General features: G+C 50.8%; 1 protein-coding gene across 2 annotated transcripts in view; it reads left to right on the plus strand.

Annotated features, from left to right (window-relative positions):
* The window catches only part of STX1A (syntaxin 1A), a 235,419-nt gene that overhangs the window by 125,773 nt on the left and 85,559 nt on the right, over positions 1–24,087 (plus strand). For both annotated transcript variants that reach the window (XM_032769883.2, XM_032769884.2), the window contains exon 3: positions 6,455–6,529. In XM_032769883.2, the coding sequence (XP_032625774.2) occupies positions 6,455–6,529 (75 nt within the window). The remainder of the gene's footprint in view (positions 1–6,454; positions 6,530–24,087) is intronic.

The following is a 24,087-nucleotide window of genomic DNA, read 5'->3' on the forward strand; positions in this document are numbered from 1 at the left end:
GAAAGAGAAAGAGGGGGATCTCACCCAACCCATGAAGCTTGAACTGGTCAGAGTTCCCAGGTGATGGTGGTAGCTCAGGATCCGGTACTTTTCCTCTGGATCCCCAACCCCATCTCCATGTAGACATGACAACAGGAGATGATCCCACTCCAAGTCTAAGCCACCCAAGAGAGAGCGGAAGAGACAGAGTCCATCGCCCAGACCTACCAAAGTGCATGTTGGGAGACTCACCAGAAATGTGACCAAAGATAATCAGCTGAACAGGAGCTCCCACTGCAGTGCTGTGGCCAAAAGAGCTAATGCTCTCAAAGGCCAATACCATCGAATTGCACAGCGCTGCGTCTACGCTACCCCAAATTAAACCCAGGAATGTTGATTTTAGCGCTACTCCCCTCATCGGGGAGGAGTACAGTGGTCAATCTTAAGGCCCCTTTAGGTCGGTGGAACAGGGTTGGTTGTGTAGACACGTTCATTATAAAATCGACCTAACATGGCTAAATTTGACCTAACCTCATATCATAGCTTTTCTACTCATATCTGAACCTTAGAGTTCAGAAAATAAGATGCCAGCATGAAACCTCCAAGCTTAATTACCAGCTTAGATCTGATAGCGCTGCCACCAGCCAGATTCCAGTGTCTGGCGCACTCTGGTCTCCCCAAAACCTTCCCTGGGGGACCCCAAGACTCAGATGCCCTGAGTCTACAACAAAGGGAAATAACCCCCTCCCCTTGTCTCCTCTTAATTTCCTCCCAGGCTTCCCCTCCCTAGATGGCCCTGGACGATCACCCTGTTTCAAGTCCTTGAAATGCAAACACAGAGAGATCAAGTTTCTTTCACCCTCAGTCAGAGTCCCTGCAAAGGTAAGCTTTGCAACTCTGACACAAAGAGATTTTCCCTTCCCCCCTGTTTCCTTCCTCCCCACCAATTCCCTGGTGAGTTCTAACTAGGAAAAAATCCAACAGGTCTTAAAAAGAAAGCTTTATATAAAAAGAAAGAAAAAGACATAAAAATGATCTCTGTATCAAGTTGACAATATACAGGGTATTTGGCTTAAAGAAAAATGAATAAACAGCCTTATCCAAAAAGAAATACAATTTAAAACATTCCAGCAAAGTACACACATGTAAATACAAAAACAATATAAAAACCTATTGTCTTCTACCTTTGTACTTACACTTGGAAACAGAAGATTAGAAAGCTTGGAGAGAGACAGTTCACTCTCAGAGCCGAGAGCAACAGAGAGACAAAGACACACACCCAGAAATTCCCTCCCTGAGCTTTGAAAAATCCGGTTTCCTGATTGGTCCTCTGGTCAGGTGTTTGGTTACCCCTTTGCAGGTGAAATAGACATTAACCCTTAGCTATCTGTTTATGACACCTCGTAGTGTAGACCAGGTCTCTGTTTCCCCATTCCCACACAGCAAACCAGGTTTGTTATGGTTTCTCTGCTGTGATCAGCTTTTAAAATCTGTTTACAGGTATTAACTGAGAGCTAGTGTTACCATAAGGTTTAACATCATCAGTAACAAAATTCTTATCCCAAAATATAACATTAATACCAAATTTTTTTATCACAGATGGATGTTTACAAGTATCTTTATTATACCACGCCCTCTGTTCAGATAGTGTAGTTTGAGGTTAGTTTGTTCATTACCCATGGTGTCCTTCGAGACTCTCCCATGTAATCAGTCACTGGCTTTTCTTTCCCTCCAGTGTTCCCCTCTGTGTGGAATTTAATCATGTTTCTGGGATTTTGATATCTCAGGGTCTGGCAAGGTAAGGGTCCAGGGGGATCCTGCACATTGGCTGGCCCTTTGGGGAGTGATCTCCGAACCCCAGGACTGTATATATATACAGAAAATCCAGCTCCCTTTTTGGGATTACCAGGTGTTTCCCCCTCCCAGCACCAAGTCCTTCCTTGCCCCTGTTTCCTAGAGGACTATGATCTGGGCTCTGTGGGTTAGGTGTGTTTACCCTTTGATCAGATGCACCTTTTCCAAGCAACTTTCCCATAACTGCTCCCTATCTCTCACCAGCCTGGGGGAAAACACCCCCTTCTCTGTCAGTTGGGTTATTTGTATTCTGGCAAACTACCCCCTGGCAATTTCCTGGTCCCAACTCCTCTGTTATCACAGCCTTGGAGCTGCATCTTGATTTAAAGAGACACAGTTACTTTCCATAAACTTTTCAGCCATAAGGACACATTTTCAGCCTCATAACCATATAAATGAAATTACAACCTATAGCATTACTATAATAACAATGCTCAGTGCATCATGAGCCTTCCGAAGACACCCGACATGACAAACTGTGCATTAGATACCACACAATCATATTATAAGGATCAACATGGGGGTGTAGAGTGTTTTTCTGAGGTACAGAGAGTCACAACAGTGCCTGGAACAGATTGGTGCCTCTAAGCCAGTGGTTCTCAAACTGTGGGTCGGGACCCCAAAGCTGGTCGCAACCCTCTTTTAATGGGGTTGCCAAGACTGGCTTAGAGTTGCTGGGGTCTGGGGCCAAAGCTGAAGCCCCACCAGCCAGAGCCGAAGCTGCAGCCCAAGGGCTTCTCCTGGGTGGCGGGGCTCGGATTACAGGCCTTGCATTTGGGGCTGAAGCCCTTGAGCTTTGGCTTTGCCCCCCCTGCCCCTTCGGAGCAGTGGGGCTCAGGCAGGCTCAAGCTTTGGTCCCCATTCCTGGGTTCATGTAATAATTTTTGTTGTTAGAAAGAGGTTGCAGTGCAATGAAGTTTGAGAACGCTTGCTCTAGGCATTACTGCCACACAAATAACAGTCATAGAAATGCAGGGCTGGAGGGGACCTTGCGAGGTTATCTAGCCCAGCTCCCTCCACTGAGGCAGGATCCAGTTGATTCACAGATCTCAAGGCCAGAAAGGACCATTGTGACAATCTAGTCTGACCCCTGTATCACATCGTCTGGACAGACTGGAAGAGAAGAGTGAGGGGGGATTTGATAGCAGCCTTCAACTACCTGAAGGGGAGTTCCAAAGAGGATGGAGCTCGGCTGTTCTCAGGGGTGGCAGATGACAGAACAAGGAGCAATGGTCTCAATTTGCAGTGGGGGAGGTCTAGGTTGGATATTAGGAAATACTATTTCACCACGAGGGTGGTGAAGCACTGGAATGGGTTCCCTAGGGAGGTGGTGGAATCTCCATCCTTAGAGGTCTTTAAGGCCCGGCTTGATAAAGACCTGGTTGGGATGATTTAGGTGGGGTCCTGCTTTGAGCAGGAGGTTGAACTAGATGATTTCCTAAGATCTCTTCCAACCCTAATCTTCTGTGATTCTATGGCACCTGCCTCAACATGATTACTATAGCAGAGCTTTAGAAAAACATCCAATCTTGAGTTTAAAATTGCCAGTGATGGAGAATCTACCACGACACTTGGTAAATTCTTCCAAGGGTTAATTACTCTCACTGTTAAAAATACACGCCTTATTTCCAGTGTGAATTTGTCTAGCTTCAACTTCCAGCCGTTGGATCATGTTAGACCTTTTTCTGATTAAAGAGCCTGTTATTAAATATTTGTTCCCCATGTGAATACTTATAGACTGTGATCAGATCATTTCTTAACCTTCTCTTTCCTAAACTAAGTAGCTTGAGCTCCTTGACTTGGTCACTGTAAAGCAGATTTTCTAATCCTTCAGTCATTCTCATGGGTCTTGTCTGGACCCCCTCTCCCAGGCCACTGGCAGGAGGCAAAAGGAGCAGCTGCCTCGGGGCCACAATTTAAAAAGGCCCGGGGCTCTGGCTGCCGCTGCTGCTACTGGCCCCCCCCCTTCCGCCTGAGGCCCCACCCTAGTCGGCCCCCGTGCTGGTAACTGCCTAATGTTACTTTTATCCATGGCTGGCAGCATGAGACCTCCAGCATGTGTCACTCAGATTGAAGTCCTGCCTGATTATGCAGCTATTTTTCCTACATGTTATACATAGGTGTGTAAGGAGATAGTCATTTTGTTCCTGTGTGTGATTTGGTGGTCTGTAGCAGACACCAACTAATACCCTGCATTGTGCTTTATCTGTTAGGACATTGCTCCATAAGCATTCCAGGTCATTTTCTTCCAAGTTATCAGTGACTCAAAAACGGGTAATGCCATTTTTGACAGAGTGCCACTCGCCCTCCGCTTTTGCCCACTCAATCCAGCCGTTATTTTAACATTCCAGTTGTGTGAATCATCTCATCAGGTTTCAGTAATACCAAGTAGAACAAACTTATGCCCATAAACAAGCAATTCCAGCTCCTCATGTTTGTTACCCAGGCTCCTAGCACTGGTTTGTAGGCAAATCAAGAATTCCTTCTCTTCACGTCCTTTGGTTCCTTGATTAATTTTGTTCTCAACATCTTGATTTTGTGCTGAGTGCTTATGTTGTCCCTCTTTTTACTCTCCCCTTTTGCTATTAGTTTAGCGCCCTCCCGACTCCTCTGACCAGTAAACCTAGACACCGCCAATGGTGGCTATTAGTTTAGCCACCGCCAATGGTGGGGATTCCGCATTCTCCCTTCAAAACCTATTCCGTAATTTAAATACCCGTGTAGTTTGAAAGTTTTCCTAATATCTAACCTACATATCCCTTGCTGCAGATTAAGCCCATTACTTCTTGTCCAACTTTCAGTGGACATGGAGAACAACTGATCACCGTCCTTTATAACAGCCTTTAATATATTTGAAGGTTCTTGTCAGAGCCCCCCTCCATCTCCTTTTCTCAGGTATAAACATGCCCAGTGTTTTAACCTTTCCTTACAGGTCAGGTTTTCTAAACCTCTTATCATTTTCGTTGCTCGGCCCCAGAACCGCACACACTACTTCAGCTGAAGCCTCACCTGTGGCAAATAGAGTCCTACAACGTAATAACAGTTGTGGTTGTGCCTAGAGACATTCTAATTATTCAAATATAATAATAATTATTAAGTGAGTGGGGCTGATCCTCCCAGCCTGGTTTCTGTGTTCTCCCCAGTTAGATAGAAAGGATAGTCTTGTGCGTAATAACATAAAGGAGTTGGGAGCCCTGAATTCTATTCACTTCCCTTGTCTTTGAGCAAGTCACTGGTGAGCTCAGTGCCTCAATTTGTTCATCTGTAAAAGGAGGTGACTATTCCCAGCCTCACAGAAGTGCTGAGGTTTAGTCACGTCTATGGAGCACTGTGAGAGTCTTGGATGGAAGGCTCTAGAGGAATACAGAGAACTATTCAGCAAAGCCTGCTCTTCTTGGTGGAGCGTGCATGATTGAGGTGAGTTGCATTGTCCGTATCCTTGGAACTAATGCAGCTGGTTCCTGGAGGGACGCTGAGTGATATGTGCTCGTTACGTGAAGGTAATTTGGAGAAGCTGGGTTGCTGATGGAAGGGAAATGACTTGCCTTCCCCTATGAGTATTTTTGTTTGCAACTGTAAGTCTTTTGTTCCTTCCAGTGCTGAAAAAGGAGAGTTGTGTTAAGCTGTCATTTTGCTGACAGAAACATTCATGAGAAGTGGGCCTGTGAATGCGCTGAGATGTGGTGCCATTTCAGGGCCTATATTTCTGCCGTAGGCAGTGAGTTCTAGGGAACAGGTGGGTGTGCAGTCTGGTAATTAGCAAAGCAATGTCTTTGAAGGCTGCAGGCTTCGAGGCAGAGAAGAGGCTGGCTGCTGCAGAGAGGCCTTAGGGCTTTGACTGAGAAGGATGAACCATTTTATAGTGGCCTGTGGAGAATTGGCCAAGTCAGGCCAGATCCTGCAAGGTGCTGGGCATGGCGATGTGGGCACTTGGCTGTGTTTGTGTAGCTGAAGCCTGGGGCAATGCCACTGCTCTCACACAGCTGGCCTGGAGCGCTGGACAGCATCTCTCTCCTGCTGTGTTCCCGGCTAACCTGCTGCAGTTCGGATCTCAGGGGACTGCTCGGTTCCCTTCTCCCTGCTGGTTGACAAGGAGGTGGGGAGACGCCTTCCTGCTGATCGAGTCCCTGCTGAAGTGACAAAAGCCAAGTGATTGAGTTCTATGAGAGTCTAGTGCTGATTGGGATGGGGGTAGGGGGTAATAGAAGCCTATATAAGAAAAAGACCCAAAAATCGTGACTGTCCCTATAAAATTGGGATATCTGGTCACGCTGCAACTAACCCTAGCACATCTGACAGCAAGGCTCAGCCCACTCAGTGGCTGGGTGGAAGCCTTGGCACAGGCATACGGGAAGCCCAGGGTCAGTTCTGGTCCCATGGGTCTTGCTTTCAGGCTGGCAGAGGCTCCTCGGAGAAGGGAGCTCCTGGCCTCCTCTGCAGTGTGACCCCTCTGATCTCCTTCCCAAAGCGAGGGGAGGAGTGCTGCCGGGGCTGGCTGCTCAAGCCCAGTGAGAGGCAGGTGGAGATTGAGTCCTGTCCAGTGACCAGGGGGGCGGGCCGAGGGCAGATTCACTAAGGGTCTCCAATGCATCCATCTTTCTTCTCTCCTTTCTCCCTCTAGAAACAAAGGAGGAGCTCGAAGAATTAATGTCTGACATCAAAAAGACAGCAAACAAAGTGCGCTCCAAGTTAAAGAGTGAGTATTAGTCTGCAACGACACAAGGGAACTGGCCCCTGGCTGCTGCTCGTCTGTCCCTCAGCTGCCTGAAGGGTCCCTGCTGGACTCAACGCCTGCTCCCAGGACTGCACCAGCACTGCTGCAGCTGTACGCAGGCCCCACACAGAGTGGGTGAGCCTGCAGACTTGGTTAGCTCTGCTGTTGCCCCTCGGGTCACTGCTCAGTGGCTTTCAGGAGACATGGGAGATGGGCTTCTGGTGATTGTGTGTGAGGCTTGTATGTTACACTCTCCGGAGGTTTTTTCCATGTTCTCTTTCTGTGCTGCGTAGCTCTGACCTCCCTCAGCACTGCAGTCTGACAGCCCTAGCGGCTGCCAATTGTCTTCTACAAACCAGAGACCATCCCATGATGTAGAGTATTTGAATTTTCCTCTCTGTGCATCTGTATGGTCAAGACTCAGAGGTAGGTATTGTCAGCATCTCTAGAGCTTGGTTTGGCTGCAGAGAGCCAGCTCTACTCTTGAACCATATGGCAAGGGCTCTTGGATTTTCTCCCACAGAGTTGCCAGGTACAGTACGCAGAGTCACTGCAATCCCGGGCCCACGTCTCCTGAGCAGTGACTCCGATTTATTGACACTAATTTCACTGAACTGTGGTCAGAGCCCTCTGTGTTCTGTGGTTCCACGGGTGCACAGTGTGCCACAGGATTCACACAATTGTGTCCAAAATCTCAGCTTTCACTTTTTACAAAATACGTGGCTAGTCTTTCAGTTATGAAGATAACCTCAAAAATGGGACCTGGGCTGGGTCTGCAAAGAGCCCAGAACAATGGCCCTGAGAGGTGAGAACGCCTCCAGCCATCTCACTCTGGGCCCCCTGGACTCTGTGATCATGTGTCTGTGGAATATGGAATTTTCCCAGGGATCACAGAATTCAGTATTTTGCAGCAGAAGGAATATTTCCAGCTGTGAGCCGTAGCAGTGTGAGTGTGGGAGGATGGGCATGAAAAGCATTTCATGGATGTACAATTAATTAACTTGGTTGTAGAATTTCGGGGTGCTTGCCACAGTTTGGTCCCATTGTGCTGTGGTGTACACAGGGCCCTGCCTAGGTTTGGCCCTAGTCCTCCGTGCATTGGCAAACTGAACTAATGTAGGAAGGGCCAGAGAAATTGGAGTAGAAAAAGCCGTAGTAGGTTGCCCAGTGTATCCCCAGCAAATGCAAGCTGGGCCCCTACAGTATTTTCACTAGTGTCTTCTCCAGTCTAATAGGAAATATCCCAAGCATGGATCTCCCTCCCCTCCTGGTGAGAGATGGCTCCACAGTCTGACAGCTTCATGAGCTATTTAGCTGATACTTGTATGTGAGTCCTGGTTGTGCCCCACTGAATCACACTGAACATTTGCTCGCTGGTCTTGGTGGTTGCACCTTTCTCAGGTAACCCTCTGTCAACCATTAGCCATCGTTACCATTTAATCTGCCCTCGTAAATACTCTCTCTAGTCCTCTAAACCGCTTTTGCAGCCTGAGGACAGGCCCAGGGTTAACAACGGCCCAGGCAGAGGCAGAATGACAACCAGCTGGGCTGGAGCATAACTCCATTGTACAGACTCAAAAATGGACAACAAAAATTATTAGGGGGCTGGAGCACATGACTTACAAGGAGAGGGTGAGGGAACTGGGATTCATTAGTCTGCAGAAGAGAAGAATGAGGGGGGATTTGATAACTGCTTTCAACTACCTGAAAGGGGGGTGTCCCAACGGGTGTTGATTCTAAGACCTGTTCCATACAAGTTGTACCAGATGACAGATGCTTGAAGATCAGTTTTATCAGCGTCCTAAGTATAAGATTTATTTGTCGCAACAGGGGAGTAATGTACGAGGTACAATAGTTTACCAAGTTGGGAGGTTAGGTGGTAAATTAAGGAAAAACTTAATGTCCTACCTAAGGAGGGACTCTGGTAAACCTTGGGGTAATGCGTACCTCAGGATGAGATTAGTGGAGAATTCCCTTACTCCTGTTAGATAATTTTTATAAAGGTCTAGGCTTGACAAATAAGGCCCTGGCTGGGTAATGATTTCATAGCGGGGACTGGTCCTGACTATTACGAGCTTTAGTCAGGAGTTGGTACCCCTAGCTGACTCCTGAAGGTCCCCGTCTAACCCAGTGTAGTATCTTATGATTTCTTAATGACTCTTCGAAGCACTAAGGGGCTGAAGGGACATTTCCCCACAGCCAAGAGGCAGGGTTTGCGCTGAGGGCCTGGGAAGATCATGCTGCTTGGTGCGGAATATCAGGTCATGATGTTGCGATGCCCATGGTGTCCTGATGACGGCTTGGAAGGGCTGCGAAACCAAGGAAGCTGCGCTATGCCAAGTGAACGTTCTGGTAATCTTCCAAACTGGGGGCTCAATTAGCTAGCATGAACAAAGGCTTGGTGGACTGAGCAGGTCCAGGAATCAATCTCTGAACACTTAGAGGAGAGAAAAGTGATCAGGACAGTCGCCATGGATTCACCAACGCCAAGTCATGTCTGACTAATCTAATTGCCTTCTACGAGGAGATACGAGGTTTGTGATGAGGGGAAGCAGTGGATTGGTTATTCCTTGACTTTAGCAAAACTTTGACACGTGTCTCCCAAGTATTCTTGCCAGCAGTTAAAGAAGTATGGGCTGGATGATTGGACTATAAGTGATAAAAGCGGCTAGATCGCAGGCTTAACAGTAGTGATCACAGCTCCATGTCTAGTTGGGCCAGTCATTTCAAGTGGAGTGCCCCAAGGGTTGGTCTGGGGCGGTGCGTTCTATTTTTCATAAATGATCTGGAGGATGGCATGGACTGAACTCTCAGCAAGTTTGCAGATGACACTAACTGGGAGGAGTGGTAGATACGCTGGGAAGGGTAGGGAATAGGATACGAGGGATCTAGAAACAAATTAGAGGACTGGGCCAAAGAAACCTGATGAGATCACACAAGGACAGTGCAGTCCTGCACTTAGAACGGAAGAAATCACATGCCTGTTACAGACTAGGACCCGAATGGCTAGGAGCAGTTTCTGCAGAAAAGGACTTAGGTACAGTGGAGAAGAAGCTGGATATGAGTCAACAGTGTGCCTTGTTGCCAAGAAGCTAATAGCATTGGGCTGTATAAATAGGGGGCATTGCCAAGCAACAAAAGATGGTGATCATCCCCTCTATTGACATCCGATGAGGGGTACTGTTCCCAGTTGGGCCCCACACTACAAGAAGGATGTGGAAAAATTGGAAAGAGTCCAGCGGAGGGCAACAAAAATGATTCGGGGGCTGGAGCACATGACTTATGAGGAGAGGCTGAGGGATCTGGGATTGTTTAGTCTGCAGAAGAGAAGGATGAGATGTGATAGCGGCTTTCAACTACCTGAAAGGGAGTTCCAAAGAGGATGGATCCAGACTGTTCTCAGTGGTGCCCGACGACAGAACAAGGAGTAATGATCTCAACTTGCAGTGGGAGAGGTCTAGGTTGGATATTAGGAAAAGCTTTTTCATTCAGAGAGTGGTGAAGCACTGGAAGGGGTTCCCTAGGGAGGTGGTAGGATCTCCTTCCTCAGAGGTTTTTAAGGTCAGGCTTGACAAAGCTCTGGCTGGGATGATTTAGTTGGGGATTGGTCCTGCATTGGTCCTTCCAACCCTGATATCCTATGATTCTATAATTTCTTAACGGTCCTTGAGGGACATACCTGCTGGAGGGGCCTTCCCTGGGGCCCTAGCACTGGATGCAACTTTCCAAGGATGGATAGGAATTATCTCTGCTTAATGACATGAGGCCTCTTTAAAATATGCAGGCGGAGCTGGCATGTCCCCGCCGAGGTAATAGGGGAAACAAGTTGGTGTGTTGAAGCAAAGAGGCGCCATCCTCTGTGTGTGCAATGGCAGGGTGCAAGGTTCTTGAACAGAAGTTCTTTTTCAAGTGCGATCCTCTGGGTGCTCCACTCCAGGTGACAGTGTGTCCCAGCACTGCTGATCGGAGATCTTTGGTAGAAGTGCCTGGTCGGGATGCACGTGCCCAGCTGCTGTCTCGCAGCAGCGTTAGGGTCTGCCTGAGTGTGTGCATCCCGCACCCCGCTCAGTCTCAACCATCCTCAGCTGAAGACGGGACACAGGGCAGTGCTCATCTCTTCCCTGGTTACTGTAGAAAACAAGTAGAGAAAAACAGAAATAGTTAGCTAGCCATTTTCCAGTTCTCCCTTTCTATTGGCATAGTTTGTTAGTTTAAAAAAAAACCCAACACTTTCCCCCCTCAATTTAGTCTCTCGTTGAGACTTCCCCGGCTGCTCATACTTTCATTATGGTGGGGTCTCCAGGCTTTAAGAAATGTGGCTCCTGCAAGGAGCCTATGCCGCAGTCCTGTGGGCACTCAATCTGCAACAAATGCCTTGGCGAGACACACGTCCCTGCAAAGTGTGTCCACTGTACCAACTTAAAAACTAGAGCTCACCATGACAGAGACTTGTGGCTAAAAATGCTTCTCATGGAGAAAGCTCTGCAGCCGCCTATGGAGAATGGCAGTAAACCCTCTCCCTTACGCTCCCCTGCTAAGTCAGAACCATCTGGGAGCGCGGCTTCGCCCTCTCACGAGAAGAGTCAGGAAGCCCTAATGTTTCCTGTCATTGACACTCAAAAGGGAAAAAGATCTCCTGCAAGGTCTTTACTTTGGTGCCGACAGTGGTGAGAACAGGCAACTCTGATCGCCCCAGCACCCCAGCGGCAAATCACACAGGACGCAAAAGCAGGGACCCGAATTCCCGCAGCGGGAAGCTCTCCTCAGCACCAGTCCCGCCAGCATGGATAATGGACCGAGTGCTGGCAACGCGTTCCGCCCCAGTACCAATAAGAACGTCGGTATCGAGCCTGCCCGCCACCCCCGCCGGAGCAGATTCAGACCCCCTGTGGGGCTCTTACAAATGTCTCGTGGCTCCTACTAAAGCCAAGTAAAAATCACTCCGGGTTGCCGCTCACGCTCCACGCTCTGCAGCACACCAGCCTGGGGAGCAGCAACAATTTCTGCACCAGCAGGATATCTCTGTGGCCACTGAGCCTGATTCTCTGCTCCTAGACACAGAGCAGTCACTGTTTGAACAGCAGCACTTGCCACCTGACCTGGCTACTTTCGCTGACAGCGAGAACGACATACAGTAGCTGGCAGGGTTCTCCCCATCTGAGTCTCCCCCTCCACCGGAGCCGTACATATCCCAAGACACAGCATATCATAAGAACTAGCCTCAGTTTCCCTACTTTGTCCCCCAGTGGCCGGGACCCAACTTTTCCTACCCGGTGCCCTGGCCTCAGTGGTACCCATGATCGGCTTCTGCCACTGCTCCTTCTTGCGCTCCTTGTACCAGGCTGCAAGCTGGTCCTACGCCTATATCCCCAGCTCCATCAGATCTAGAGCTCCTGAACCCTGTCTTGAAGAGGCGAGCTATGAACCCTTCCCAGATTTACCAGCTCCTGCCTCGCCATCAGCCACAGAGGACACCCTCATGCCTCCACCTCCACAAAATGTGGATGAGTTTGAGCAATTCCAGGAACTTTTCAAGAGAGTGGCACTCAGCCAGGACATCCCTTTAGAGGAAGTCCAGGAGAACAACATAGACTCCTCAAATTCCTCCAACCCTGTGGACCCTCAAATATCGCACTACCCATAAACGAAGCCCTCTTGGAACCAGCTGATACTGTCTGGCAGACCCCTGCCTCTGTCACACCAAAATGCAAGAAACCTGAATGTAAATACTACATGCCCGCGAAGGATGTCGATTTCTTATTTTCCCACCTACAACCCAGTTCTCTTGTGGTGGATGCAGTGAAACATAGCGCAAAGCAGCCACACTACCAGCCCACTCCGCAAGACAAGGACCTCAAACGCCTTGATTTTCTGGGCTTCAAGGTTTATACCTCTTCCACTCTACAATTTAGGATTGCAAATTATTCCTCCCTCCTCGCAAGCTATGACTATGACAACTACAACAAGCGTTTTGATTTTACCTCCCCCAGAGGACAGGAAAGTGGACTTTAAGTCAGTCCTCATTGAGGTCAGTTGGTGTCTAGGATGGCTCTACAAGTGTCCATGGACATGGCAGATACAGCAGCCCGCACCACTGCCACTGCAGTGGCGATGCACTGGTCTTCCTGGTTGGCTGCATTTGGTATCCCCAAAGATTTGCAGACCAAAGTGGAGGCTTTCCCCTTTGACAAAGATAAACTCTTTTCCAAAAAAAATGATGAAGTTCTTCACACTCTGAAAGAATCCAGGGCCACTTTTGCGCACATTGGGCATATACCCATCAATTGCTAGGAGACAGTGGCATCAACCTTATCAGAGGCCCTGCGCACAACAGTATCACCAACCCCAGTCCAGACCGTATGACACTGGGAGAAACCGCAACAGACCTCCTAGGTGCAGGCAAAACCAGGCGCAACCAACTACTTCCCACCCATTGGGACATAAACAACAATTTTTGAGGTGCTAGTCGGGGGGTCTGCGTGACCACCCCTTGACTCTGCTGCCTATTTGTCCATTTGGCCACCACCTCCAGGCTTTCCAACGTCTGGCAACAGATCACGCAGGACCACTAAGTCCTGGAAATAGTTCAGTCAGGTTACACCATTCCTTACCTATCTTCCCTGCCCACCCTTCCCCACCCCTCTTCAGAGATCCCCTCACAAGTGTCTTCTCTGTGCAGAGGTTGTTCATGTTCTCCACCCAGGTGCAGTGGAACATGTACCGACACAACATCCCACTACTTTCTGACCCAAAAGAAAGGCAGGGGATGGAGACTTACATTAGACCTACACTGACTGAACAAGTTTGTATGTGTACAAAAATTCAAGATGTTTACACTGAATCATAGAATACCAGGGTTGGAAAGGACCTCAGGAAGTATCTAGTCCAACTCCCTGCTCAAAGCCGGATGAATCCCCAGACAGATTTTTACCCCAGTTCCCTAAATGATTGAACTCACAACCCTGGGTTTAGCAGGCCAATGCTCAAACCACTGAGCAGAATAATACCTGCGCTGGAACAAGGGGACTGGGTCACAGTCCTTGACCTACAAGACGCCTATTTCCATATATCCATTCATCCAGCACACAGACGCTTCCTGCGATTCACACTTGGACACAACCATTTTCAATACAGAGCACTTCCATTCGGTCTCTCCACAGCACCGAGGGTTTTCTCCAAGACCCTCGCTGTACTCGTAGCCCACCTCCGCACACACAGGATTATACTTTTCTTCTTTGAGTGCTTGCTTATGTGTATTCCACAGTAGGTGTGTGTGCTCGCCACGTGCACCGGTGCCGGAAGTTTTTCCCTCAGCAGTACCCGTAGGGGGAGCGCTGCTGCGACCCTTGGAGTGGCGCTGCTATAGCGCGCTATAAGGGGAGCCACACGTTCCCCTCACCCTCAGTTCCTTCTTGCCGCTAGTGACGGTGCATTGGAACTACTTGCTCCAGCTTTGCTGCAGCTCATCCCAAAACTTGTTCGTTGTTCAGTAGTACCTGTATCAGTTAGTTGTAAAAGTTCTAGTTTAGTTAGTTATTCTTCAGGCCAGGACATGTCCCAGGCCCCAGGGTTTAAATCGTGCGAGTCTTGCAGGCGATCAATTTCCAGGAGTGATCCACACACGGACTGTGTCCGCTGCCTGGGTGAATCCCACATAGCGACTGCTGTCAAATCTGCAGGTCCTTCAAACCCAGGACAAAAAAAGAGAGAGACGTTAGACTTAGGCCATTCTCGTGGAGTCAGCATTGGCTTCGGTGCATGGCGATCCCCCAGCACCTTCTGATGGCTGGCACCACTCTCTGTCGAAAAAGCAGAGGAAGGCTTAGTTGTCTCAGAAGCCTAGAGAGAAGGCACGGGGGGAGGCTAGACCCACGTCGGGCAGCCCTGGTTACCCCTTGGGCTCTAGAGCCGCGACTCAAGTCAAGCGGAGCAGCCCGATTGCATTGACTCAGACCTGTCCAGCTAAAGTTTGCATACCTTCGAAACCGGAGGCCCTGCAGGCAGGCAAAGATATTATGACCCTGAAGGTGCTGCTGGGATTTCGTCAGCCAACGCTGACCAGACGCAGATGCCGGTCAGGAGACTGCTCTCGGGACTGCTCGTCACCCAGTGACCTGTCAGGACACAGTCCCAAGCCTCCACTCTCGTTGCCCTCTAGGTTGTCTGGTAGGGTGCCATCGGAGCGCAGTTCTAGGCACTGCTCCACGCTGAGTGCAGAGCATCGGCAGGACAGGTGCTGATGCCGTAGATGCTTCCACTTTCGGCGGATCTACCAGAGCCGCTCCCGGCATGGACACTGTCACTGGTCATGCTCCAGCTTTCACGGGTTTAGGCACCATGCCCACGACTCCTGGCGGGGATCACCAGCTCGGGTTCATCGTAGATCCAGGAGTTGAAGCGTCTAGAGGAGTAGCAGCTTGAGGCAGCACAGTTCCTTGACGTCAGAGTCCTGGTCCTGTGGCAGACACCATGCTCGGTACTACCACGTGTACCGCTTGCATGGCACTGACAGGCCATTGATAACCCAGAGCTCGACCCACACGCAGCACCCTATGCACCAGCCGGGCCAACCCGACCAGGGGTGCCGCCAGTGGCAATGGCAGAGACCCCCATGGCAGAGCCAGTGGTGTCAGTGTACCCACTGGCCCCTGTGCATGCCCAGCAAGGCCCTCAGTTGATAGCAGGAGCATCGGAGGCTCCATCTGCTGCACTATCCAGACCTCCGAGGGATAGATCAGCGGGTCACGGCTCCTCGATACCGCATGAGGAATCCGACCAAGGGGTGTATCCTGTGGCACCAGCTGACATTCAGAGCCTGGTACCGGCCCCCTCTCCCACACTGGATGACAAGATCGCAGCTCCACCCTCCTCCCTACTGTGGGAGGACTTCAGGGCTCATCAGGAGCTGCCAAAGCGAGTAGCATCCAGTCTCCATCTCCTAGCTGAGGAGATGGAGGGACCCTCAGACTCACTGTTTAATGTGCTTTTATCCTTGGCACCGGGCAGAGTGGCTCTCCCGCTCCATGAACGGGTGGCCAACATCTCCAGTGCCCTCTGGCAAACACCGGCCTCCCTGGCCCCGATATCGAAATGGGCAGAGTGCAAATACTTCATGCCCACAAAGGGACGTGAACACCTCTATACTCACCTGGCCCCCAACTCCTTAGTGATGGAATCTGTGAACCACAGGGAAAGACAAGGCTAACCAGGACCCGCACCCAAGAATAAAGACTCCAAAAGACTGGACTCGTCTGGCAGAAAGCTTTATTCGTCTATCAGCTTCCAGCTCCTGGTGGCCAACCACCAGGCGCTCCTCAGACGATATGAGTTTAACTTGTGGGGGTCCCTGCCAAAATTCAAGCCCTCCCTTCCGGAGCACAAAAGGAAGGAATTCAAGTTGCTGGTGGAGGAGGGCGCTGCTGCTGCAACAGCTGCTTTGCAGACGATGTTGGATGCAGCTGATACACTTGCTCAGTCCATGGTCTCGGCGATGTCCAAGTGCAGGACATCGTCGCTACTGCTATCCTGGCTGTCCGCGGAGGCGCAGTCTGCGATGCAGGATCTTCCCTTTGATGGCAAGGACCTGTTCGTGGAACAAACAGACGTGAGGCTCCACGGCATGAAGGACTCACGTGCCACCCTTCAAACACTAGCACTCTACATCCTGCCCAAGGAAAAGCCTAAGGCACAAGCCTCCGTCCCTGCGCCTCAGCCTAGATACGAGCCCACCTACAAGAGGTCCAAAAGTCAGAAGAGATGACCTCAGAGGCAGTCTCGCTGTGCCCCGCAGCCTGGGCCCTCCAGGGGCAAGCAGCAGGGCAAGAGGTGGTTTTGATTGGCTGCGGGAGGGTATCCCGGTGACCCCCGAAAGGACCCTCCCACCAATAAAGTTAGTTTTCAGCAACTTTGTGGAATGGTCCTGAATAACATCGGACCAATGGGTCCTCAGCACCATTTCCCAGGGTTATACGCTACAATTTACCTCACACGCACCCTCCCTCCCCACTCCCTTGGACGGCGGGGGGGACCCGTCGCATTTAGCCCTGCTATAACAGGAAGTGGGTCAGCTCCTCAGCCTGGGAGCTGTGGAGAAGGTTCCGTGGGAATTATGGGGGAAAGGATTCTACTCTCGTTACTTCTGATCCCCTAGACGAAAGGGGGGCTTAGACCCATCCTGGATCTGCGAGGCCTCATTGGTTCATGGCAAAATGCCGGTTCCTCATGGTCTCTCTGGCATGTATCATACCCTCTCTGGACCCTGGCGATTGGCATGCGGCCCTGGACCTTCAGGACGCTTACTTCCATATCCACATATTCGAGGGGCACAGAGGCTTCCTTTGCTTCCTAGTAGGACAGGACCACTACCAATTTATGGTCCTCCCCTTTGGTCTGGGTGTTCACGAAGTGTATGGCAGTAGTGGCGGCCTAACTCAGATGCCGAGGGGTACAGATATTCCCCTGCCTTGATGACTGGCTGCTCAAGGGCACCTCCCAATCCCAGGTTCAGATCCATGTGGACCTGCTCTTGGCCACATGTGCCAAACTAGGCCTCCTAGTAAACAAGGCCAAGTTGACACTGGTCCCGGTGCAGCGCATAGAATTCATAGGCGCTCTCCTGGATGCCTCCAAGGCCACAACCTCCCTTCCCATGGACACATTTCGGACCTTAAAGGGCCTTATAGCCTCGGTCACGGTGTTTCCCATTACCATGGCCAGGGCGTGCCTACAGCTCCTGGGCCACATGGCAGCATCCACGTACGTGGTCCGTCATGCCAGGCTTCATATGAGGCCCCTCCAGCTCTCATTGGCCTCGGAGTTCTCCTATGCCCAGGACAAACTGGACAAAGTCCTCTCGGTATCAGCGCAGGTGATCTCCATGCTACAATGATGGTCCTGCACAGCCAATATGCTCTAGGGAATTCCCTTCTGGGACCCGATCCTGTTGCTGGTTCCTAGTGTCCGACGTGTCGGACTTTGGCTGGGGGACACACATAGGGACTTCACTGACCCAAAGTTTCTGGTCCACCGGAGAGCTGTCCCTTCACATAAATATCAGGGAATGCAGGGTGATACGTTTAGCCTGCGTGACGTTCAGCTCGCAGCTACACGGCGAGGTGGTCAGAGTACTCATGGACAACACCACTGCTATGTTTTACATCAACAGGCAAGGCGGGGCGAGGTCCTGGGCCCTCGGCCAGGAAGTTCTCAGCTTCTGAGAGTTTTGTATAGCCCAAAACATCTCCCTGAAGGCTTTCCACCTGCCAGGTGCCAACAACACGCAGGCTGATCACTGAATCAGGTTTTCTCCTCCCAACACGTGTGGTCGCTTCACCCAGAGGTCATTCATCAGCACTCTTCTGAGAGTGGGACACTCCCCAAGTAGACCTGTTTGCGACCTGACAGAACCGCTATTGCCATGGGTTCTGCTCCAGGGGGTGTGTGGGGAGGAACATGATCTCGGACACCTTCCTCCTGTCGTGGTTGGGTCAACTCCTTTACACTTTTCCCCTATTTCCCTTCATTGCCAAGGTCCTGGAGAAAGTAAAAACGGATGCGTCCTTTTGATCGCCCCTGCGTCGTCCCAACGGCATTGGTACAGGACCCTCCTAGGCTTACTCGTGGCCCCTCCCCGGCCGTTGCTGCTCCGCCTGGACCTACTCTCCCAGGACCAGGGCTCCCTCCTCCACCCCAGTCTGGCCAGCCTCCATCTGACAGCGTGGCTAATCAGTGGGTAGTTGTGGAGGAGAGAACTTGTTCAGAGAGGGTCAGGCATGTCCTCCTCGAAAGTAGCAGGCCATCCACGCGCCGAGCTACCTGGCAAAGGGGTCCCTATTCTCCAGGTGGGAAGGCGTGCGGGGTGTTTCCTCAATGTCTGCCCCACTCCAACTTATCCTTGAGTACCTGCTTCACCTTAGAACTGAAGGCCTGGCCTCTTCCTCTGCCAGGGTGCACCTGGCAGCTATTTTGGCGTTCCATCTGCCGGTCCAAGGCTGCTCAGTTTTCTCCCATGCCATGACCGGGCATTTCCTCAAGGGGCCAGATCGGTCCTTCCCTTATGTTAGGACCCCTATCCCTCAGTGGGATCTAAATTTGGTGCTATCCTGCCTTACGGGGCCTCAGTTCGAACCCCTGGACACGTTTGTGGTCTCACCTTTCCTGGAAGGTATCCTTCCTCATGGCCATCACGTCAGCCTGACCTGTGACCCCTCGTACACTGTCTTTCACAAAGACAAGGTTCAGCTCCGCCCACACCCTGCATTCCTCCCCAAGGTGGTCTCCGTCTTTCATATGAGCCAGGACATCTTCTTACCTGTCCTCTGTCTTAAGCCGCATATCTCTTAACGAGGAGTGCCACCTCCATATGCTCGACATGAGCAGGGCTCCGGCCTTTTATCTGGATCCGACTAAGCCATTCCATAGGTCTTCGCAACTGTTTGTTGCTTCGGCCGAGCGCATGAGGGGCCAACCGATATCCACCCAGAGATTGTCTCGGTGGATCACGTTGTGCATCCAGACATGCCACAACCTAGCAGGGGTTCCCACACCGCCTATCGTAAGGGCTCACTCGACAAGGACCCAGGCCTCATCAGCTGCCTTTGTGGCCCATGTCCCTATCCAGGACATCTGTAGAGCCGCTATCCGGTTCTCAGTGCACAAGTTCACGTCGCACTATGCGATCGTCTCCCACACCAGGGATGACGCTGTCTTTGGCAGGGTTGTGCTCGAGCCAGGGAATCTGTGAACTCCTACCCACCTCCATCACACACAGCTTGTAATCACCTACTGTGGAATACACATGAGCAAGTGCTTGAAGAAGAAAAGACAGTTACCTGTTCCGTAACTGGTGTTCTCTGAGATGTGTTGCTCATGTCTATTCCACATCCCGCCCTCCTTCCCCACTGTTGGAGATGGTCTGGCAAGAAGGAACTGAGGGTAGGGGGAGCGCGCGGCTCCCTTTATAATGCAGCAACGCTCCTCCTACGGGTACTGCTGAGGGAAAAAGCTTCCGGCACCAGTGCACGTGGCAAGCATGCATACCTACTGTGGAATAGACATGAGCAACACATCTCGAAGAACGGTAGTTATGGAACAGGTAACTGTCCTTTCCTTTACTTAGACGACTGCCTTATCAAAGCCAGCTCCTACGACGAGACGTTAAAAGCTACAGACTCTACCATCTCCCTCTTCCACAGTCTAGGCTTGCAAATAAATTTCCAAAAATCCACCCTGATACACAGCAGATAGAGTTCATTGGAGCTCACTTGGACTCAATTCGAACCAGAGCCTCACTTCCACACAACAGATTCCTCACTATTACTCATCTCATATGCATGATCTCTGTTTGCCCCAGAATACAGGCATGGACCTGCCTACAGCTTCTTGGTCACGTGGCAGCCACCACCTTTGTGGTCAAATATTCCAGGCTGCACATGAGATGCCTTCAGGGTTGGCTCAACTCCAACTACAAACACAGCAGACACAGTTTCTGCATAACACTGACTCCACCATCAAATGTATTGGCCCCCCTTCGTTTGTGGACAAAACCAGAGAACCTATGCATGAGTGTTCCCTTCCATCCACACTCCCCAGTACTCATGCTCACCACGGATGCTTCCCTGATAGGTTGGGGAGCACACGCAGGCGACCACAAGGTACAGGCCTGCTGATCCTTATCTGCACATCAATCTTCTAGAGCTCAGAGCCGTCAGGTACGCTTGCCTTCACTTTCTTCCCACAACAAAGAACAAGTCCATCCGAGTTCTGACGGACAATATAGCATATATGTTTTACATCAACAGATAGGGAGGAGCACAATCTCATCCCCTATGCACAGAAGTCATCTGACTATGGAATTGGTGCATACAACATGACATGGAAATCACCGCTTTCTACCTGCCTGGGTGTCACAACACTATTGCCGACTGTGACAAATGGGACTGTTCTTAATATTTCCCCTGAATACTGTGTGGGTGCCTCAGTTTCTGGCCGGCCCTCTGTCACCTAGCAACTAATGGCAGGTCCTTCCCCCCTGCAAGGTGATGCTAAAGGTGTGGGAAAACAAAGAGGTCAGGTGACTTCCTGGCCCAGGAAAGGAACTCAGCAGAGAAGGAGGGGTTGGAGGGGGGTGTCAGTTTGGGGCTGGGTAGGGACGAGGAGTGAGGGCAGATGTGGGGGTCTGCCTCGCTGGGCCCCAGAATGGACCTGGCCTTAGGGGTCTGGTTCTCTGTACCTACAAGCTCTATTTTAGACCATGTTCCTGTCATCGAATAAACCTCTGTTTTACTGGCTGGCTAAGAGTCACATCTGACTGCAAAGTGGGGGTGCAGGACCCTCTGGCTTCCCTGGGACCCTGCCTGGACGGACTCGCTGTGGGAAGCGCACGGAGGGGCAGAGGATGCTGAATGCTCCAAGGAGAGACCCAGGAGGTGAAGCCATGTGAGCTTCTTGCCCTGGAGACAGTCTTCTTCAAGGAAAAGGAGGCTTCCCAGAGTCCTGCCTGGCTTTGTGGGGAGCAGTTCCAGAGCATCGCCCGGGGACTCCATGACAACTGGTGGCAGTGGCGGGATGTACTGCACCCTGTGAATGGTGCTTCTTGCAGTAAGTGACTGGGGAGCAGTAAAACAAAGGGGGAATAATGAGGACCAGGAGTGCTGAAGGCTCAGAGAGGTATGGTTTCAGGGGGTGATTAACCTCCAGGAGTGTGTGACCAGCGAGAAGGACTGTTGGAGTAACGGGGTCCCCCTGAGGACTGCAGCGAGCAGTCTCAGGGGCGTGGAGCGCTGGGAAAAAAACCAATCCCAGTTTAAACGCCAGGGGTACTGGGGTGGCAAAAGGGCACAGGCCGCATAAACCTTCCCACATTCAGCCTGCAAGCGCCATCAAGCACAACAGACCCACAGGAGGGCCTGAAACTGGAGTGTCCTTGTGTAACTCAAACCAAGAAATGGGAATAATGATGGGGCATCCATGGGAATGTTGGCGGGTTCAAATTTCTCCAGGTCACTGGCTAAAGTAACCTCGCTCAGTTTGTTCTCGAAGCGGGGAGAGATGTGACGGAGTGGGACTGTTCTTAATGTTTCTCCTGCATACTGTGTGGCTTCCTCAGTTTCTGGCCGACCCTCTGTTGCCTAGCAACTAATGGCCAGGCCTTTGCCCCCTGCAAGGTGATGCTAAAGGTGTTGGAGATAGAGAGATCAGGTGACCTGCTGGCCCGGGAAAGGAACTCAGGAGAGAAGGAGGGGCTGGAGGGGGTGTCAGTTTGGGGCTGGCTGGGGACGAGGAGTGAGGGCAGACGTGGAGGTCTGCCTCACTGAGCCCCAGAATGGACCCGGCTGAGTGGTCCGGTTCTCTGTATCTACAAGCTCTGTTTTAGACCATGTTCCTGTCATTGAATAAACCTCTGTTTTACTAGCCAGCTAAGAGTCATGTCTGACTGCGAAGTGGGAGTGCAGGACCCTCTGGCTTCCCTGGGACCCTGCCTGGGTGGACTCGCTGTGGGAAGCGCATGGAGGGGCAGAGGATGCTGAATGCTCCAAGGAGAGACCCAGAAGGTGAAGGTGTGTGTGCTTCTTGCCCTGGAGATAATCTGCTCCAAGGAAAAGGAGGCTTCCCAGTGTCCTGACTGGCTTGGTGGGGAGCAGTTCCAGAGCATCGCCAGGGGATTCCGTGACACCGACACACTCAGAAGACACTTCTCCGAGGAACACAAATGGGAATTACATCCCACAATACTCCGACTGGGGCTCTCCGTCGATAGACATGTTTGCCACTCCTCAGAACCGCAAATGCCATCTATTTTGCTCCAAAGTGGGACTTAGGAACGCATCTCTAGAGGATGTGTTCCTCGTTCCTTGGAACAGCTCTCTCGGGTACGCTTTTCCACCGATTCCACGATACACAGGGTTCTACGCAAGATCACAGAGGACAAGGCCTGGGTCATACTTACTGCCCCAGCTTGGCCCAGACAAACATGGTATCCTTACCTGCTATGCATGTCCATCCGTCCTCCAAGGACTCTCCCCAACAGACCAGATCTCCTCTCCCAGAACTGAAGTCAGCTTCTTCATCTGCAGCTCTGGAAACTCCATCTGATGGCATGGTTCATTCATGGTTTCAATCCCACGAATTAGCCTGCTCGGAACAGGTCCAATACGTCCTCCTGCGCAGTAGAAGGGACTCCACTCATAAGACTTACCTGCAAAAGTGGAAATGCTTCTCCATCCGTGCTTCCACAGACGTCTGACACCCCAGACTGCAACCTTCCCTCACATCTTAGACCATCTTTATGAACTAAAACAGGACGGGCTTTCACTCAGTTCTATCAGAGTACACCTCACGGCCCTTACCACCTTCCATGACACTCTGGACAGCTATTCACTTTTCGCCCACCCTACCATGAAACACTTCCTCATGGGCCTGCAAAATCTCTACCCTGAAATTCATTCACCAGTAGCCTCCTGGAATCTCAACCTAGTTCTCTACGATCTCATGAAAACTCCTGGCTACCTCATCCCTGCTCCACATGTCCATGAAAGTGGCTTTGTTAGTTGCCATAATATCAACAAGAAGGGCTGGTGAAATAAGCACCCTGATGGCCTACCCTCCCTACACCATTTTCTCTAAAGGCAAGGTTACAATGCGACCCCACCCCAAATTCCTCCCCAAGATGGTGTCTCCCTTCCACCTTAACCAGCCAATACACTTAACCTGTATTCCATCCCAAGCCTCACATGACTCCACAAGAAGCGGCGTTACATACCCTTGATGTCCGATGGGCCTTTGTACTTTATCTTGACAGAACTAAACCATTTTGTAAATCCCCTAAGCTATTTGTTTCTACTACCGAGAGATCAAAAAATGATGCTATCTCTAAGCAAAAACTCTCCAAGTGGATCTCAGACTGCATCAGATCCTGCTATCAGATCCAGAATGTTCAACCACCAGAGAGTATTAGAACTCACTCTACTCGGGTGATGTCAACATCTGTTGCCTTCCTCCACAACATACCTATTACAGACATATGCAAGGCGGCTACGTGGACATCTAATCACACATTTGCCAAACATTATGCTATCACACAGGATACCACTGCAGACTCCATAGTCGGCCATATGGTACTGTCTACCACTGTCCCTCATGCAACTCCAAAATCCCATCAACTAGGGGTACTGCTTCACATTCACCTGGAGTAGAGCACCCACAGGGTTAGCACTCAAAGAAGAAGAGAAAGTTACTCACCTTGCAGTAACTGAGGGTGCTCTCCTACCCACCACCCTCCTCCCCTCTCAGACAACTCTACAATAGAGAAGGAACTGAGAGGGCTGTGGGATGCACACGCTCAGGCAGACTCTAACGATGCCACAAGACATCAGCTGAGCGTGTGCATCCTGACCAGGCACTGCTACTGAAGATCTCTGATCAACGGCGCCAGGATGCACCAATACCTGGAGTAGAGCACCCACAGGGACACACATATCGAAGAACTTCAGTTACTGCAAGGTGAGTAACTTTCTCTTCTACCTTGTCCTGGGTTCACATCA

Source organism: Chelonoidis abingdonii, chromosome 20, assembly GCF_003597395.2.
Source record: "Chelonoidis abingdonii isolate Lonesome George chromosome 20, CheloAbing_2.0, whole genome shotgun sequence".
Classification (NCBI taxonomy): domain Eukaryota; kingdom Metazoa; phylum Chordata; order Testudines; family Testudinidae; genus Chelonoidis; species Chelonoidis abingdonii.